Consider the following 15,682-nt stretch of genomic DNA (forward strand, 5'->3'; position numbering starts at 1 on the left):
AAACCCTTTATTCAACAGCATTCTTAAGTACTCAATGAAACCGAAAACCTGAGCGGGATCAACAGCTCATATTTGTGGATAGTACTACATACTATATTTATGTGAAGTGAGATCAGTCCACACGTCAGCCAAAGAGACAGAGGGCACATTATATAAAGAGAGATCAGTCTGCTGAATGTAAACTCCCTCCAGCAAGCCAGTCAATACGACGACTACAAATAGTCCTCTCTGTGGTCTGTACACAGCGAGCTCTGATTGTTTATATCTCAAACAAAGAGGGAGGCTTACACACATACGGCGCAGCGCTCGCATAAAGCGTCAGGTCAAGAAACGGACACATTTTGTTACAACCCAAGCAGAGCTATGACCTGATTGTTAGCCTTTTCTGCAAAAATGGGGTGACATCTTCAAAGTGAATAAAAAAAGAAAAAACGGGAATTTCTCACATTTTTGACAGCGTCCGCATATTTCTGGTCATTGAAGAAGTCGTAGAAAGTAGCCATGAAGGACTCCTTGAAGTTGGCCTGCCCAGCAAGATATCACAGTTAGTTGTGGATCCCTCCTGAGTGCCAGCAGACAGACAGCATCTCTAAGCCACCAGAATGGACATGGACATCAACATCAACCATGTCCCTTCGCAGGTGCCCTTAGTCTTCTCCACAAGGACTAGCTGGACTAGCTGACTGGCCAAGTGACTCACAGACTTGGACTTGGACAGGCTGCCCAGCGTCTGGATCGTCTTGGAGATGAGCGTCAGGGTCCGGGAGGTGGAGGGGTCCTGCGGGGGGGGGGGACACAATCCGGTTACTTTTATGCCTTAACGCACAAAAATCATTCATTAGCCACGCACACTAGCCAAGACTAAACCAAACTGCACGCATACAGAGCAGCAATTGAGGGGCATGGCAGGAGCCTGGGCGCAATGAACTCACCGGGTGGTGTGGCCGCAGTTGGAACAGGTTGGGCGACAGGATGGCCGGGGCAAAGAAACGCAGGAAGATGAAGCTGCTGACTGCCGTGTACCGGACATCAGGGTCTAATGAAAGAATGCAAAGGGTGTCACAAAGCTCCGGCCTCTCCTCGCAAATACAAACTCAACACTGCCTACACTGCACAAACAGAAGTTTAGGTAGGAAATAATCAGGTGCAAAGTGAAGCCAAGCTGGACCCATACGCTCATGGGAAACTATTCCAAAGCCATCATGTAAGGAAATGTTTTATTATTTACAGCTCCTAAAATTTCAAGAGCTCATTTAGGACACTTAAATACAAACACTCTTTTTTCCAGGACACCCATGTACATACTAACTCCAGCATGCCATTCGCCAACATTTACAGACAATGCAGGCAGAAGCAACTATTAGTCTGTAAGCACAGTACATAAGGGAGCGGTTAGTATAGTTGTTACACCTTCAGGCTTCTGGTTCAAAGGCCGGGAGGGGACTTGCGTAGCACTCCTCTCTAAGGTACTACTTAGAAATTCCTAACTATTAATGTCTGAGTCACAAGAACAAGTGGCAGTTTTAGAGAACTTGAACTTTTACTTTAATTCTGAAGTTCATGCCCAAAATCCAGAGCGGTTATGAGGCAGGGTTGCGATGGTCCGGAGAAACGCGGGGTACGCCCTGGAAAGGACACCCGTCCATCGCAGAGCAATGAAGGAATATCAATGGAGGGAAAAGCTGCTTAGTGTCGGGGGCTGTCCAGCAGGGGGCGGTATAACCTCACACAGTTAGCTGACGTTGACTAATGGGGAGAAGGGCAAGCCAACAGGAAGAGGTGTGCCAAAATAATAATGGTCAAAAGGCTAACTTAATAAGCGTTACAAGACTTCAGGCCATTTGCTCACTCTTGCTCACAGTACCTTTGGGCTGAATGCACTTTTAACTGTTCTTGGTCAGACCAACGACAGAACACAGTTTGATCGTCAAAGTGTTTGATTTCAGATGTGGTTGCGCTCAGGTGCAGTGAGTTAGACAAGCGCTTCGATCAGACGCAGTGTCGTCTAGGCAACATCACCGGCCTTGGCGGAACGGCCGTGGCCCGGTTTTCAGAGCAGAGCGGAGGTCTTGGTTTTAGACACTACACTCAGTCCCTCTCAAGGGTTCGACCCTCCGAAGTGTCACAGTTGAGGAGCGTGACCGGTTACCTTGGAAACGTTTGGCAGCAGATTCCCTCAGGGAGGAGAAAATGTCACACATTACGGTGGGGCAGCTGACGCCAGACTTGGTGATGACGGTGAAGATGCGGTCCACATACTGACGGAGGTTTTCCTGTGGACAAAGACAAAGGACATATGGAGTTCATAGCCAGAAACACAGTCCACTCATTTGCACACACAGGACAGTGTCAGAAAGGAGCCAAAAGGATTCCAATCCATGCACTATAACCTGTAAACTGCTACTGCACAGTGCAATTTGTAGTCGTAACTTAAAGAGCGATTAGGTGTGAAATTCTTGTGAAAGGAAAATATTTGTAAAGTACTGTCGATATGACTGATTTTGAGAAAACCTAATTTGAACCATTTAAAAAGCTGATTAATTTTTAAGAAAAGCATGTTATTTAGCATGTACTATCCTAAAGGACATCCCCACAAGGTGAAGAAAAAAAAAAACACATTTACACACACGAACACACACCTAATCCCTTTGGCTTTTTGTTCTGGCAAATTTGAACACAATAAAGCTTCTTTTATTCCTACCCTGTTGGTCTCCAGGTTCTCGGATTCCTTCAGTTTCACAGGGTCGATCTCGCAAGGCTTGTGATCGGCACAGATCTGCAAAGAGAGCAGAGACTCCTGGATAAAGTCATGCTGTAGAAAGCAACAACTGTTAAAAAACACCGCCTCGTGCGCTGCGTCTCCAGGATAGACTCTGGATAACCGGGACCCTGCGTTGGACAAGAGGGACCTGGTATTAGATGGATAATTGGATGATATGAAGTTAATCAAACCATGTGTCAGGAAACAGACACACTTAAAATGGAATCACTAAAATATTAAAACATTATAGAAAAAGCTTGAAAATAAACATTTAGTGGAGTTAACAAACATCTCAGCCAGTCAAGTGAAGTGACTCAGCCCTTGGCATAAGCCTGAGAAGCACCATCCTTTGTGAGCACAAGTTTCATCCAAGCAATTCATAATTCATATACTTGCTATAGTCATTTATTGATTTATTTAAAAGTATGTAGCCATTATTTGGCGAGCACACTGTATTTTTGAAAATATCGCCGTTGACATTTCGATCATTCATCCAACTACAGTGATGCGGGGGTATGCTTACCTCATCTATGATGGGCTTGAGAGTCACCTGCAGGTAGTGCATGCCTGCAAGTTTCATCGTCTCATCAATGCACTTGGACGTCAGCGAATTCCCCCGAAAGATTGTGTTGGGGTCCCTGGAGACACAGGGTAAAATGGAGAACTTGTGGGTGTGTTCTGCTCTCCAGTCTACAAGTTCTGTAAAGTTTGCTAAAGCTTATAGAAGTTGGAAGCTTTGCAGCGAGATCTTCTTGAGAACCATCGGACTTTAGCTGGCATCCTTCCACAGATACTGCTTCCTTGGGGGAAGTTTCAAAGAGTTATTATTGGAATAGAACTATCATTATAGTCCTCATGCACGCAGTGTGGTTTTGCCCTACAGACCTCTGTGCTCATGACCGGCTGGCAAGAGATGAGAAATCTGCCAAACCCGAGAGGCTGCTTCTCAGTGAGCTCAAACCCTGGTCCAGCAGCTGGTAAAACAACCCTCCCAGCAAGGTGCAAAAAAGGGAAAAGACAAAGCCAAGGCACTCACTGTGTCCTGTTGACCTCTGCTTGGGCGATGGCACTCAGGAAAGGCACAATTTCTCCGTAGTGCAGGAATAGTCGGACCAGCGGGATGGCAGCTTCCTGCTTCTCCCTGCACACCTCCCCCAGGATGTGAGCAGCCGACGCGGACACGGGCTTCGGAGAGAGCAACAGGTGGGTATCAGACACGAACAGAGCGAGATAAAAGGTGGAGACAGAAACCAGACTCACAGAGGTAAGAGATGTTGCTTAAGCAGAAGCAACAGACCAGAAGGAAGAGAAGTGAGCACAGAAACAAAGGCTCCTCACACACTGGCGGAAAATAAACTGTGTACACAGAGATACACAGTCAAAGGACACACTGAATGGAAGCGAAACTGCAGCAATGCAAAGGCAACAGACACAGGTGTCAGCTAAACTGCGGAGAAACCGGTGTGAAGCAACAGCAGACTAACACGATACGGACTGAGCTGGGGACATGAGGACACGAGGACACGGGTCTGAGCTCTGTATCACACTCAGGACAGACGAGCACGATACCGAACCGAAGTGTGATTACCAGCTCTCGTGTCCTGTACTGGGGACATACCAAGAAAATAATACCCATGCAACAACATGCCGGTCTGCTGACACACACATACACACACACCTCCATACGGGCAGAGCGCAGCAGCAGGTCTCGGAGCGGGCTGTAGGACTCAGAGGGGAAAACGTGGTCCTCGGTGTAAACAATGTTGAGCCGCAGGGAGCCCAGGTCATCCAGCTTCTCGGACTTACTACCATTGTCCCTGGGCTGTAGGAAGTACCTGAGACAGATAAAGAGAGCTGAACATGCAGACGAATACAAACAGAGAGTCAGAGAGAGCCGAACAGCGAGGGCAAAACGCGTACTGGGGCCACGGAACAGCGGTTAGAGCTGCTGCATTCGGAGTCAAAAGGTTTCAGATTCAAATCCCACCTCCAGCTGCAGCCTCCTTGAGCAAGGTACTTACCCTAAATTGCTCCAGTAAAATGACCCAGCTGTGTCAGTGGGTAAACAATTGTAAATAGCTTTGGAGAAAAGCATCAGCTGAATGAATAAATATAATGGATACAAGCATGGAGGACACTTATTAATTGAGCAGACACTTTTCCCCAAAGTGATGTGCGACGAGGAGAAAGCAAAAGCACATTTCATGGAGAGATGCAGATACAAACACATGATTCACAAAGCACAGTCACTCAGTCCAATACCGCTGTTTTCACCAGCACGAATTACACAAACAGAATTGATATGAAACAAGTTTTAAGTAGCGAAAGCTCATGGAGGAGACAGAAGATCAAGGGAGAAGTGGGTCTGAAAGAGGTGTGTTTTGAGACCCTTGATCGTTCAGAAGGATTCAGCAGTTCTGAGGGAGACAGGAAGCTGATTCCACTACACTGAGGCTGATAACCGGCACCAGCACGCATACTGTGAAGATGTGGTGAAGAAAGAGAAAAACCAAAGACAGAAAATGGTGAAAGGCAGATGAGGAAATCAGCACACATACAGACCGCAGAGACCATGACAACAGACGCACAACAGTAAGAGACACATAAAGTCAAGTGTAAAAGCGGACAGCAGCACCAGCACACATGCAGTGAAAACAAAGAAGCACAGGGAAGACACAATCACGGCATGCAAAGAGAGGAATAACGTCACATTTATTCATTTAGCAAACACTTTTCTCCAAAGTGACTTCCAACAAACTCTATGTAGTGTTACCAGCCCAGACCTTCTTCACCAAGGTGAATTACACTGCTAGTACTGTACATTAGTTACAATTGGTCACTCATCCATACATCAGTGAAACACACACACACTCTCTCTGTCACTCACACACTATGGGTAAACCCAAACAGCATGTCTTTGGACTGTGGGAGGAAAACAGAGCACCCAGAGGAAACCCACGCAGAGAACATGTAAACTTCACACAGACTAAGTGGGGATCAAACCCACATCCTCTCGCACCACCCAGGCACTGTGAGACAGCAGCGCTACTCGCTATGCCACTGTGTCATCGCAAACACGCACTCAGAATAGGCGGACGAGAATCGCAGGGAGGAGAACTACATGGGGTGACACAGACAGGAAGGAGGGGAAAATGAGCATCGAAACATAGGTGTAAGGTACAGTTGGAATAATGGATGGGAAAGGAGTCGGGGGGGGAAGCTCACCCACGCGACACGGACCCTTACCATGCATCGTGAAGACCTGAATGGGCCAGAACCTTCAGCGGGATGCGGACCTCTCCAAGGAACTCATCGCCAAACTTCAGGTTGCTGGCGTTCCAGAGGTCCACCCTGTGACAGGACCAGAACGTGAGAAGCGGGAAGGGACGCACTCAGGGAGCAGGCTCTGCGTCGCAGACTCTCTCCGTCTCCACACACACACACACAAAGCAGAACCTGAGAGCCATCTTGTCCACGTCCTCCTCCTCCACATCAAAGTGACGCCTGGTGTAACTCGGTGGCCTTGTCACCTGGGGGTCAAAGCAAGTGCAGCGGGGCGTCAGTCCATGCAGCACAGTCACAAGAGTGGGAAGTCTCAACTCCTCTACATCAGCAGCACCGGTTTCAACATTGGTGACACCAACCGTCACGCACCATCTCGCTAAGGTGTGGGCCTCACCCACTAATAGGAGCGTTTCACAAAGAGCGGTCACAGCTGACTCACGCAGCCGAGTCCCGCTTCATTCTGTTATTGTCCTCCGCAGTGTTTGTTTGTGTGTGTGTGCGCGCTCCTGAGGGGTGTGTGGTGTGGCACCGGGATCTCGCTGCAGGCCAGCGAGCCAGGAGGAGTGCCTACGTTCACACCGGACCTTGCTGAAACGAAGTAGCTCTTCGGCTCTCGCACATGCATGCACGGGGCCGTGCACGCCCGCAGGCGGTTGCATGCGTGCGAGCGAGCGAGGGAGCGAGGGAGCTTGAGGCTTTCGCCTCAGTGGGTAGAGAAGCTCATCGTGACCCAGGGGCCGGAAGCTCAGGCTGCACGTTGGAGACCACTCCCAGAAACCACAGAAAAAAAGAAAATAAAGGTTGAGGCCACACTCCAGTGCCTATGGGGCTCGCAAGCCACTGAGAAACAGGGTTGCGCTTTTGTGTGTGAGAAGCAGAGTCAGCGCCGTGTGACACAAGTGGCACTGTCATCTGGTAGGAGAAGATCTTTAATTAGGGAAAACCGTCCGGATGTACCGAGCTGCTGCTCACAGCCTGTGGTGCACGCATACGCACACACACACACATTCCATCTTTAGCTCCAAGGCACTTGGATGTGTCACTGAAATAAAGAGACCTGATTGTCAGGCTGTTTGTCTGAATGAATCAAGCTCCTATATTCCATTTCCTCTCTTGGGGAGGGTGAGGCCTGGGAGTGGGGGGCGGAATTCCAAGAACTTCCATCATAGTCATGGAAGCCTAACCGCCATTGGTCGGGCAGAAACAGAACCACCCTGGCTGATGTTACGAGGTGCTGGAATTCCAAAATCCGCGAAATGACCTCGCCGGAGAGCTGCGGCGGCACGAAGCCGCCGCGCTTCTCCAACTCGGGCTGAGCAGGCAACAGGAAATGCATGCGAGAAAGTGCTACCTCGCACCAACTGACCTCAAAGTAGAAGACTTCATCAAACTGGGGATTGTTGGTCTTTCTCTTCACTTTGGTCTTCTTGGCCTCCGATCTGACGAAAGAGAGGGAGCGCTACCAGGGCAGTTCGTGTGACTCTCTGACTCGCGTCACGTGTGCATTCGTCGCATTCGTGGGGAGCAGGGATCCCCGGAAGCGAGACCGTGAAATGATTTGCTCTGACCTGGTGGGCCCCAGTAAGGACACAGCCGCGTAGGGATCACACTGCCCGTTGACGATGGGCAGCCCTTGGCACTCCAACACGCTGCGGGGAGAAAGGGGCGAGGAGTCACACGGATCGCCAGCAGCCGTACGTTCCATTCAACACGCTGCTTACGTCGGCTCCAATAGGTCTTCGCAGGAGCACCAGCGGCACCGGCGGCACATTCGGCTGGCGGACAAGGCTCTCGGCGAACACCGAAACACTAAAGCAGTACCCACTTTCCCTCTGCGCTTACATAGTACCATCACAGCTGACCGATTTCACCCCTGTGTAGCTGTGCGCCTGGATTTCAGTTTCCTCTGCACAGGAAGCAGGTTTTAAAAAGATTTTTAACGATACATTTTCAGATTGTTCTGGTCCCCTGTGTTCTGTGAGTTCTAGAAAATTTAGTATGTTCCATTTGTGAGATTATCTACGAAATGTTACAGCGGAATACATTAAATAGTGAGTGACGGAGCTCTGTGACGCATGTGGTATAATGATAATTACGCAGAAAACGGGGATAGACCGGGAGGAGATTTGGGAAACACTGATATAAAGCAAGGAGAAACACCGAGTTAAAATCACTTCATTGAAATAGGACGATGTAAACAACAGTGCAAAACTGAGAGGCCAGAAACAGACACAGCAGTAAAAGGAGTGAGTACGGACCCATCACAGATCACAGAGTGTTAACGCTCATCAGTGACCCAAAGCCAATCAATAAGGTTGTAAATCTTTTTTTAAAGGCCCCCGCTCAGCTTCTGCTGTTGTGGTTTTAATTTTCATAGTCTATTTTTAATCTTTTCTGAGCATTGCTTTGGTGTTTTCATATATCTAGTTTTCCTTACCTCTGAATTCTCTCTCGACATTTAAGAAAGGTCTTAAAACTCACCTCTTCCGCGCTCACTTACCCGCGATCTCTTAAGTGCGTGTTAATGTATAAATGTTTATGCTCAATAACGTTGTGATCATAACTGTTGAATAACGGACACACTTTATGCAGCTACTCGCGCGCTGATGTAAATGTTTGTTGCAATTTGTGATTGGAAATCATCGATTAATTGATAAACCTTTATGCAGCTACTCATGTGCTGATGTACATTGGTTCGTACGGTTAAAAGTAACGAAACTAACTGTGCTTTAAAATCATGTATCTGCATGTAAGTCTTTCTTTTTCTTGATGTAATTCACACACTGTATGTGTCTGCGAGATGTACGTCGCTTTAGAGGAAAGCATCTGCTAAATGAATGAATGTAAATGTAAATGAACCGACTTCACAAACACTCACCCATTCGGCTCGGAGGAAGAGAACTGGGAACACACGCCTTTCAAAGGCTTAACTTTGCTGCATGCGCACAGAACTGTTTTTCCTCACATGCTTTATTTATTGAAAATATTTAGTGATTTTAAGCTCCCACTGAAAACAGCAACGGCAAGAGAGATACAGAAGCCGTAGGATGTGCCGTTTCATGGCATCCTCGTGGCCACGCCTCCTGGCCTGGCTGAACCTCTGTGGCGCAACACGAGGAACTAAATGGTGCAACAAGGCACGCTTTAAAGGCAATGAACACACTTCCAAAGCGAGCCAGTGCGGTTCAGCAGGTAAATGTCAGTGGAAGAGGCACATTACACACGGAGCCTTTTCTATTTTAATAATTTTCTTCGAAGATGAGCTTACCCAGATCATCTTACTGAGGAAATGCGGCTTAAGAACTGTGACGCTGATGTCACTGCTGAGATATGAACCTGCAACCTTCTTCCCATGCACCCCATTCCTTAATCAATACTGCATGCTGCAGCCAACCCTGCACTCTGGCCATCTCCTGCAACAGCATGTTTGCACATTAATAAAAGAGACTCTTTTGAAACGTACAGATTAACAATGACATCACTAAAGCAGCAGAACGGAGACTGTTAATAAAAATGCCCGGGAGAGCATCATTAAGCGGGCCTGATCCGTTGAGCACTTCCTGTCCATTAAGCCCTTTTACATAACTCCAGCTTGGCCTACTCGGAGGTGACTCTCAGCTAGAGACAAATATAACCCCGGGTTATATGGGTGGCAGTCCTCACAAGGAAGACGACTGCTGTCTTTCACAGCCTTTATCCCTCAGCAGTACTCAGAACTGTGAGGACGCTGAATGTGGTGAACCATTTCCACTAAAGCACCCCATCGCTTCCATGTGTGCACATACAGACTCACGGGCCAAATGGAATTGAAGACGGTGTTCCTCACAACCATTTCATATACACATCCCAGCCGAGTCGTGTTTTTTCTAAGCCTAGCTGCTTGCTGGTATGGAACACCGTGGTGTTCGTGCCCTAGCAAAGCATTTAGCATACCCTCAAAATGAGCTCCTGCATAAATGTTGATGCTTTCATGCATTTTTGTGCATTTAATTTCATACAAACTGTACATCCCCACTTAATAGCTTTCTGTAAGTGATTTCAGTTTGATTCAAAACCAAACTGCCTCTCCATAAAGACTGGGCAACAGGCCACCCAGCGACTGCACTGAGTTTTACTCAACGACATGGAACGAAGCAAAAGAGCATCCAGGGTGCAAAGTGACACCGCGTGTTCGAAAACTCTCGATTTCGGTCTGAATTTGGAATCGTATGGTCACGGGTTCGACTCGGTGGTGCACTGCTAATGCTAGCCTCGACACTGTGCGCAGGTGGCAGCGTAGTGAAATGCGTCTCATAGGGAGCACAAAGACAGATAAATCCAAGAAAGAAAAAGTAAACAGAAAGCAGCCAGCTGGGCTGGGATCCCAGGACAGGAAAAAACAGATTATCCTCGCAGTCTCTTCCTGAAACTGTCACTTTCTCCATGTCAGGGCAAAACAGAACCAACTTTTGCACCCTGCAAAAAACCCAGCGGAGTTTGGACACAAGGCAGACTGCTGTAACTGGTTAATAAGCAAGAACACAATTTTGTTACAGGCTGACGGTTTAAAGTCAGATTCTGGCTTGACGCTGAATGCAGATGTTTTGTTTGGCAAACAGCAGCACGCTGCATGGCAGGGTTACCGTGCGGCCAGCTTGATGCAGACGATGCCGTTGTCTGTGATGACCTCACTCAGACGCAGCTCCACGTGGACCTTCCCCTATGGTGGGTCAAACAAGGCATCTTGGTTAACACCCAACAACTTGGATGGCATTCGCACCCATTCTCCAGTTTGGTCACAGATCAGACGAAACAGAACTAAAGACCATCTATGAACATCAGTGCATGTATATATTTCCGTGTGCCAGGGAGAACTATTTAGTGTCATATTTTGTTTGGAAATATTATTATTGCCATTAGGCAAACTTTAATGAAACTGATTTGGGGATCGATATCAACAAACAATCAGGAAGACAAGCATTTTTCGATAACCTACTGCAGACCTCGGACTTTCGGAGTAAACTGGGATGGTGCGGTCTTTTGGTGTGACATGAGGTAATGGGGAGGAGGAAGCAAGGTAGGCAATTGTCACAGTGACTTGGTAAAAAGAGTAAACGTTCTTCCTGTTGCTTCCAGCCATACTCGTGTACAAATATATGGGGCGCCGGTTCCTGTTGAAGCTATAACATCCGATGCGGAGTCCTGCTGTTTGTGATGAACACAGAGCCGTTTGTTTGGATCGGGATGGTTCAACGACCCGCTCCACACCGGAGGCCCGCACACAGCCAGTGGACCTGAACTGCTGTGCCGTTCCTTGTTTTCAGAGGCGGAACCAAATGCGTAGGAAGGGGGCAGCAGGAGGAGGGGGAGCGGGGAGTTGGGCTGGGGGTGCACTGTTTGGACCTGTTGTTTCTCGCTAGTGGAAAGAGGAATAGGGAGAGGAACTGCGAGTCCATTTCCACTCTGCTCGAGAAAGGAATTGTTAGAGCCATTGTGCGCCTGCTGTCCTTCTGCCCTAGAAGGTACAACGTGGCACTGGCTCCTATTGCTTATTCTTAACGGACCGTGCAATTGCCTCGGGCCTTACCTGCACCTCGGAATCCGCGCTGACTGGCTGCAGCTGAAACCACGTGTCTTTGCCGTGGTACTTCTGCAGGTTCTCCTTCTTCACGGCCACTTTACCTGGGGACAGACGGACAGCATGCTTATCAATGCATCATGCAATATTAGAAGTGTCTTTGACCCGAGAGAGCTGGAGCTGTACTGGTGCAGCAACGGTACAGCCGGTGGTTAAAAAGAAAAATAGAGATGGATGAGTATGTTTACAACATCTACGTATTTGGTTACTATAAAATTAGTTATTTAGTAACATCACAGAGATGCAATGGGCAGCACTTGTACCTCGCAGCTCATGGACTGTGGGTTCAGATGTGGTTTTGAATCTGACTCAATCTGTACATTAGCGTTGGTCCAACAAGCCGAAGACATGTGCTTTAAGTGAAACGGCGATTCTGAATTGCCCTTACTGTGTGCATGTGTGAGTGAATGAGCGTGTGCGACTGCCTTGTGATGGACTGCCGTCCCATCCAGGCTGTACACCCCCTACGCCCTATAATTCTGGGTTAGGCACCGGACCATTGTGACCCTGAACTGGATAAGTGGTTAGATTTCCATTTACATTTATTCATTTAGCAGATGCTTTTCTCCAAAACGATGTACATCTCAGAGAAAATACAATTTGTACATTATATTAGGAGAAAGAGACATAGTTGCAGACGTGTGAATCTTGAGTAAACCTAGTTTGTTTCTTTCCACTTTATGCACCGATGTTCATCGCACAAGTAGGTTCATAAAATTCAGGATAGATGAATGCTGATCACCTCCTACAATTTGGTTTTTTTTTTTTAAAAAAAGGTACACAAACATTTACATGCAATACAGGAGTAGTGGCTGTGTAAAAGCTTACTGAAAATTAAGAAAAAAATTAATTATTGTTTAGCTACACCAGACATCTGGTTGTACCCAAAAATGTAATTAAACTGCCAACTTCTTTTAAGGGAGTGAAAACCTAAACCTTTAAAAAATATCTTTACTGGAACCCTTCAAACTGCGTCGGAAACCATGTTCCATGTCAGCTGCCCTGTAAAAAAATGTTCAAGTTCAAAAAGACACATTAAGTTAAAAAATGTTCACTGATTTTTCTGATAGTCAGAGTAAATTATTCAACGAGACTGTTAAAGTCAGCTACCTGTCTGGTAGAATCACTGCACTGAGACGGAAAAATCTTACTGTGATCACATCTGTTCCTTGAAAGGACATTTAGCTGATGTATCAACACTCATTTACATGTACGGGCAAATAAAACAATAAAACATTTCACCCAATGAAACAATCTCAGACTTTTACATAGGGCATATGAGCTGTAGGCAAGGAATACTCTAGGGTGGGTTTACTGGGCTTCTGCTTGCTATCCCAACCCAGATGTCCTGCAGACAACAGTATTTTGTCCGTTTCATTATCTTCAGAGATCTTGCAGAATCAGCCACTTTACTCTGCATGACTGCTGTTGCTAAGATAGACTTTTTTTTTTTTTTTTTTTTAAATTGCATGTATAGTCATACACGGGAGGGGGATGGGGGGGATGCAGTGGCGCAGCGGGTTTGGCCAGATCCTGCTCTCTGGTGGGCCTGGGGTTCGAGTCCCGCTTGGGATGCCTTGTGATGGACTGGTGTCCTGTCCTGGGTGTGTTCCCTCCCCCTCCAGCCCTGCATCCTGTGTTGCTGGGTTAGGCTCCGGCTCACCGCGACCCCGCTCGTGGTGAGCGGTTTCAGCCAGCGTGTGTGTGTCATACACAGCACAAAGAGGAGAAACGCTGAGGGAGACACATAATTGGCAAGAGAAACATGTCGACTTGTTGAGTTTTAGCTGGACACGGCTGCACAGCGGAGCAGACATTTGTGTGGAAAGATCCAGAACCGAGACACAAAACAAGACCTGAGAAAATGCGACTGTGAGAAGCAGCGCCTTCGGCCCGTACGCCCTTAGGAAGGAGTGACCACGGCTCAGCAGGGTTCTCCCTCACTAGGCGAGACCACTAATGACAATCACTGAAGGACATTACTCCCCACACGCTTTAAGGCTTTCGCTGCAATAAAACTCACTGTAACTGAAGTCACCGTCACCGAGTCCACGCTCTCGCAACTAAGTTTCGATCCTCACATCCTTCTTCGTAAATGCTCTCAGTTACAGGCCGCAAAACGTGCATTGAGAATGCTGCCAAAACAATGCTTCCTTTGGCTCAACCACCGATGGCACTTTGTTTCCGAAGGCAGGTTAAGTCCTTAAGCTCGGATCGCGGGGTTTGAGTCAGAGCTCCGTCATCTGGCGGTTGGGACACGGGAGATCCGTCGTGGCAGGAAAAGGCTGGCATCGCTCTTTCGGTTGGCCGCGGCTCCCGGGCCGGCCGCAGCGCTAGCGCCTCCCACACACCTGTCAGCCACCTGCAGGATTAGGGTTGCCAGCAGCGGGAGACGCGGCCGCCCCTGCGACCCGACGAACGCTAGCTCTCCCGCACAGCACCGCGCGACCTGGACCGTGAAAACAAAACAGCCGGCAACCGATGACTAAGCCCGATACGGAACGAAAAAGGTGGCGGGACGAGGACGGAAAACGGGGCGAAAAGAAACGAGAGAGACTCTGCAAACTGTTCATCGCTCCACCAAACCCGGAGCCCGACCTGCAAAACAGCAGAAGAATTTAAACTGCAGAGCTCTTGCTAATGAATTAAGCTCAACAAAACAATATGAAAAAAAGGGGTGTGGGGTGGGGTGGGGGGGGTCTTAAACTGAGCTTGTTAAAGGCATCACATGGCACCGTGCAGGCCAGTGGTTTTCATCACTTCACATTAATAAGTTACAGGTGCTGGAACAGTCAGCAGCCCCTGCCTTTTCCCATTCAGTTCCTCTCAGCGCAGACGGGCTGCTTCATGTCGAGGCCGTACCAACGGTCCAATTTTTAATGGGCTCCGTTTTTCCAAGCGGGTTGAAGCTTATTGTAATGCGCAGCGGTACTGAAACTGCTGATGAGGTGAGTGATGCAATGTAAAAAGTAAATAAAAATACAGAGGTCTGGACCTCGGCTGTTCTTCATGTAGGTACAGTTATGACTGCAATTTAACCGACTCTGTCAGGGCAGCCCTTGGCATTTGTACAAGCACTTGCAAACCAGCAATGAATAATGTGGCATGGTGGCACAGTGAGTGCGCTGCTTCCTCACAGCACCTGGGTGGTGTGAGAGGACGTGGGTTCGATCCCCATGGGTTTGCTCTGGGTGCTCTGGTTTCCTCCCACACTCCAAAAGACATGCTGTTCAGGTTCCCCCATAGCGTGTGAGTGACAAAGAGAGTGTGTTCCACTGATGTATGGATGAGTGACCCCTTGTAAGTAGTGTATCCAGCAGTGTAAGTCACTGCGGTGAATAAGGTGTGTGGGCTCACAACACTACATAGAGTTCATTGGAAGCCGCTTTGGAGAAAAGCGTCTGCTAAATATGTAAATGTAATGCACATTTTATCCACATCGTGTGAAAAACTCCTTCAAAAGGGTCATTTTGAGATAATGTGTTTTTTACAAACAATTTATAATCCAAGTGTTATAATTCTCAGAAATGTAACACAAAGAAATAAACTGTCAGAATGTAGCCTCTTTTTCCGCATGATCCTATTCTCGCGTTACAGGTAGGGTGTGTGTACTATTAATTAGGACCACGTGTACAACACAAATGCATTTATTGTTGGTGCGTAACTCCTGACCAGCTTATGTGCAAGACCATAAGCACCCACAGGCAAATGCTTACGTTCTAGACTTGATCAAATCCTGCCCAGTATCATTTCAGTTGAAACTGGCAAGATGAAAGACCATAATGAATACTGGCACTAAAAACATAAACAGCAATTACAATGCACGGTGTCACTGTACTGTGGAACAATTATGAGCTACATTTCATATAATGAAATAATCTGCATGCAGAAAGGCAAACATGGCACATGCAACCAGGCCCCCCCCACTGAGCACTTCTTCATCAGCTGGCTATTTGAACAGCCAGAAATCAAAACTGACCTTTGAAGCAACGTTTCATGCCAAACATATTTCACTGTTT

The 15,682-nt window shown here is 47.6% G+C and overlaps 1 protein-coding gene across 3 annotated transcripts in view; it reads right to left on the reverse strand.

Moving 5' to 3' along the window:
* Positions 1-15,682, reverse strand: part of rasa3 (RAS p21 protein activator 3) — a 51,940-nt gene that overhangs the window by 8,612 nt on the left and 27,646 nt on the right. For all 3 annotated transcript variants that reach the window (XM_018758680.2, XM_018758670.2, XM_018758660.2), the window contains exons 4-17: positions 11,613-11,707; positions 10,669-10,745; positions 7,615-7,695; positions 7,413-7,485; positions 6,218-6,291; positions 6,008-6,112; positions 4,440-4,596; positions 3,798-3,946; positions 3,285-3,399; positions 2,702-2,776; positions 2,150-2,273; positions 933-1,036; positions 701-778; positions 447-524 (exon numbers count right to left, since the gene is read on the reverse strand). In XM_018758680.2, coding sequence (XP_018614196.1) covers positions 447-524; positions 701-778; positions 933-1,036; positions 2,150-2,273; positions 2,702-2,776; positions 3,285-3,399; positions 3,798-3,946; positions 4,440-4,596; positions 6,008-6,112; positions 6,218-6,291; positions 7,413-7,485; positions 7,615-7,695; positions 10,669-10,745; positions 11,613-11,707 — 1,385 coding nt within the window. The remainder of the gene's footprint in view (positions 1-446; positions 525-700; positions 779-932; positions 1,037-2,149; positions 2,274-2,701; positions 2,777-3,284; positions 3,400-3,797; positions 3,947-4,439; positions 4,597-6,007; positions 6,113-6,217; positions 6,292-7,412; positions 7,486-7,614; positions 7,696-10,668; positions 10,746-11,612; positions 11,708-15,682) is intronic.

This window comes from Scleropages formosus, chromosome 12 (genome assembly GCF_900964775.1).
Source record: "Scleropages formosus chromosome 12, fSclFor1.1, whole genome shotgun sequence".
Classification (NCBI taxonomy): Eukaryota; Metazoa; Chordata; class Actinopteri; order Osteoglossiformes; family Osteoglossidae; genus Scleropages; species Scleropages formosus.